The sequence below is a fragment of the Otolemur garnettii genome, unplaced genomic scaffold (genome assembly GCF_000181295.1).
Source record: "Otolemur garnettii isolate 467f Iridium unplaced genomic scaffold, OtoGar3 scaffold00080, whole genome shotgun sequence".
NCBI classification, from domain to species: domain Eukaryota; kingdom Metazoa; phylum Chordata; class Mammalia; order Primates; family Galagidae; genus Otolemur; species Otolemur garnettii.
The window spans coordinates 221,571-225,613 of NW_003852475.1; the positions used below are offsets into that span (position 1 = coordinate 221,571).

A 4,043-nucleotide genomic window follows, 5' to 3' on the forward strand; every position below is an offset into this window, starting at 1 on the left:
TGAAAAATTTCATACTGATACTAGCTTAAAAAACAATTGTTTATAGTTAATTATGAGATATCACTCCTGTTTAGTGATGAGACCATCACTTACAACCATGAATTATTATCAATAATATGTTACAAGTCTTTTCTAAATAGCTAAGATCCCAAATTAGAATCAGTATGTATCAGCACATCTTGTTACAGAAATTTTATTGACTGCTAACCATCAACACAACAGAACAGACTAAATGATGAAGTTAAGTATAGTTGGAGGCTACTAAGAAAAGCACTGAGATACCAAATAATGACTCCAGAAGGATCAAACAAAAATCTTACTGCCACTACTTTAAAGTAAGCTATACCTAATGATGTTAAATGTTAAGTTTAACATATTCAATGTAAAGATGAGAGGCAAAAACTCACAAGTAAAAAATGAATTCCCCCAAACCTCTGCTTTATTCACATTCTAAGAATTAAAAAAAAGCTGAGACTCGGGATTGAATTCCTTTTTATAAAGCTCCTGACAGGTTTATGATTAAATATTTTTAGCAACAGAGAACTTAAAAGGCAGGCCACTAAATTTATGGATTGCATTCAATATTAAAAAGTCCTTTGCTATCCAAGCTGAAATAGCCATCCCAATAATTATCATTTATTGGTCCTATGTACCCTGGGGTTACAAAAACACAATCTAATCCCAAGAAAGAACAAAGTCAGGTATACATCAGCTCATATCACAAATAACCATTTAACTTTGAATGCGGTATCTATAAATTTTAGGCTTGCCAAGGCAATTCTTACTAATAAAAACAAAGCCAGAGGCATCACCTTACCAGACTTTAGGCTATAGTACAAGTCCACAGCGATAAAAACAGCATGGTATTAGCACAAAAATAGAGACACAGACATATGGAACCGAATAGAAACAAAAGAGAGAGAGAGATCAAACCAGTCACTTATAGCCATTTGATCTTTGATAAATTCAACAAAAGCATACACTGCAGAAAATAATCATTATTTAACAAGTGGTGCTGGGAAAACTGGTTAATCACATGTAAAAGAGTGAAACTACCTGTACTTTTCACCACTTACAAAAATTGATTCAAGATGGATAAAAGCTTTACATCTAAGGCAGGAAACAATTAAAATCCTAGAAGAAAAGTGTGGGAAAACTCTTGAAGATGTCGGCCTGGGGAAACATTTTATGAAAAAGACTTTTGAAACAATTGCCACAACAAAAATTAACAAATGAGACTTAAACTGAAAAGTTTCTGCACAAATAAGAACACAACAATCAAACCAAATAGACAACCTTCAGAATGAGAAAAGATTTCATATTACAAATCTGACAAAGACTTTACAAGTAGGATCTATAGAGAACACAAATTAACCAACAAAAAGAGCTAACAATCCATCTATCACTGAGCAAGAGACATGAACAGATCTTTCTCTAAAAAACGACAGACGAATAGTTAACAAATATGAAAAAAATGCTCATTGTCTCTAATCATCAGAGAAATGCAAATCAAAACTACCACGAGATCTCACCTAATCCCAACAAAGTTAGTCCACATCACAAAATCCCAAAGTTGCAGATGCTGGCACAGATGGGGAGAGAGGAACACTTATACACTGTTGGTGGAACTACGAACTAATACAGCCTCTTTGGAAAGAAGTATGGAGAATCCTCACAGAACTCAACTTAGATCTCCCATTTGATCCCAAAATCCCACTACTAGGCATCTTCCCACATGAGAAAAAAAAATCCTTTTATCATAAGGACATTTTCACTAGATTGTTTATTGCACATCAATTTACAACTGCTAAGACATGGAAAAAACCCATTACAGGGAGCTATGACTACCAGTGCACTCTGCTCAGGGCACAGGGTAGAACTCTGTCTCAAAAAAAAAGATGATGACTTTACATCTTTCATATTAACCTGAATGGAGTTGAAATACATTCTTCTCAGTAAAGTATGACAAGAATGGAAAAGCAAATATCCAATGTACTCAATATTAATATGAAGCCAGTAGATGATCTAATTCATGCCCATATAGCAGAAAAACTCATTTCAATTAGAGTTGGGGTGCTCCCACTAAATAGGCATTATGTAAAAGTATTTGTCACACCTACAACAGGGACTTTACTTAACAAATTCTATTACTGTGATTTGCCGTCTGTACCCTGACATTAACAAGAAATAAAATAAATAAATTTTAGGCTTTATACTCTGTAAAAAAAATAATAAACAAAAAACAAATATGGCTCAGCACCTATAGCTCAGTGATTAGGGTGCCGGCCACATACCAGGCGGGTGGGTTTGAACCCAGCCTGGGCCTGCTAAACAGCAATGACAACTACAACAAAAAAATAGCCAGGCATTGTGGTGGGGCCTATAGTCCCAGCTACTTGGGAGGCTGAGGCAAGAGAATCGCTTAAGCCCGAGAATTTGAGGTTGTTGTGAGCAATGATGCCACAGCACTCTACGCAGAGTGACATGGTGAGACTCTTTCTCAAAAAAAAAAAAAAGCTGTTAATTAAAAGGAATAATAAATTTATACACTCATGAAGCATTTGTGATATGTCAAGTATTGCATTTGTTATAGGGTTAAAAGCCAAGGAAGAGGTAAGCTCTGATCTTAAGGAGAGATGGAAGAGAAGTTGTTTCATATAGATATATGCACAAATTAAGTGCATAAAACATTACAGATATTTATTATATACAGGATACAGAGAAACACAAAAGAGAGGGTGGTCAAATATACCTAAAGGTAAGTCAGTCAATGGCAATGATAAATGGCATAAAGAATGTACAAGAATAGACAAACACGGATGTTACATTCTTGGCATAGAAAGCATTCAATAAATACTAGTTCCCTTTGTCCATCCTATGAAAGCCCTTGAAATATCCAATCGTTAACTTACTTCCTTTAACAATTCTCTTTTTCTCTGACTAGCTCTATTTCCTATAGTATTATTTCTAAATTAACAATTCAGGACAGAACTATATATGCTTTGACATTATGTTTAAGCCTTTGTAGGGAAAAAAAGAAAAAAATTATATATTTTAACAGCAAATTAAACCAGATTACATTTAAGAACCAAGCTTAAAAAAACATAAACTTGCTTACCTGTACAGCAATGTACAAGCCTGGAACATTGAAGGACTCAAACATTATTTCAGCAGTATATTCCCTGTTTTCTGGAGTATTCAGTGGAGGTTCAGTCTATTAAATTGAATAGAGTATTAAATAGATAGCATCAGATTATTCTGATAACTTTATAGACATTTTTAAATGAGAAAGAATTTATTTCAAACATTGTGTTTAAAATGCATTAAACTTATAGGGATTCAGTTTCATCACTCTTTTCATGTGAATAGACCATATTATTTTCATACATGTATACATGTGTTTAAATTGTCTACAATTTTTCTGTTTTTTCTATTTATCCTTCTACCTATCAGTTAAATGAATTAACACTGAAAAGAAATGAAAAGGGAGAGAAGGAGGGAAGAAAGAAGTGACCTAGTCAAAGAACCCCGTAAGTATGGCAATGACAGACCTCCACAGAAACACCCATGGCAGGGATGCTTTCAGCAGGATGTCTCTGGTCTGTCTAGAAGTATAGTAAATAAGCCAAGATTCTACAGATTTAACAGCATCACTTTCTAGAAAATGTTATATTTTTAAGAGTATAAAATAGAGATATTCACATAGTTCTCATAGATTTAAGCTACATAAATCACTTAGAAACTTCATGGGTTAAGTCTGGGCCAAATACACTCTAATGAAGGAAGAAGGGACCTGGGGAACAGCACTCCAATCCCGGAGATTACATAAAACATTCAAATTATTATAGCTTCACACCGGCTAAGACCTTTGATTCTGTGAGTCTGATTTGACAATCCAAACCTTTGTGGTATCTCAAATACTTAAATGTGAAGCAACACTTTTAAATTTAAGAAACAGAGAATCATCTTTTTGACCTTAAGGTAAAAAATGATTCCTTGTTAATATTAAAAATGAAATGTTGGCTCAGCACTTGTAGCTCAAG

At 34.0% G+C, this 4,043-nt stretch overlaps 1 protein-coding gene across 1 annotated transcript in view; it reads right to left on the reverse strand.

The window, feature by feature from the left end:
- LOC100948324 (actin-related protein 3) overlaps positions 1-4,043 on the reverse strand; it is a 71,544-nt gene that overhangs the window by 25,476 nt on the left and 42,025 nt on the right. The window contains 1 exon segment of the mRNA XM_023515850.1: positions 3,119-3,214. Coding sequence (XP_023371618.1) covers positions 3,119-3,214 — 96 coding nt within the window.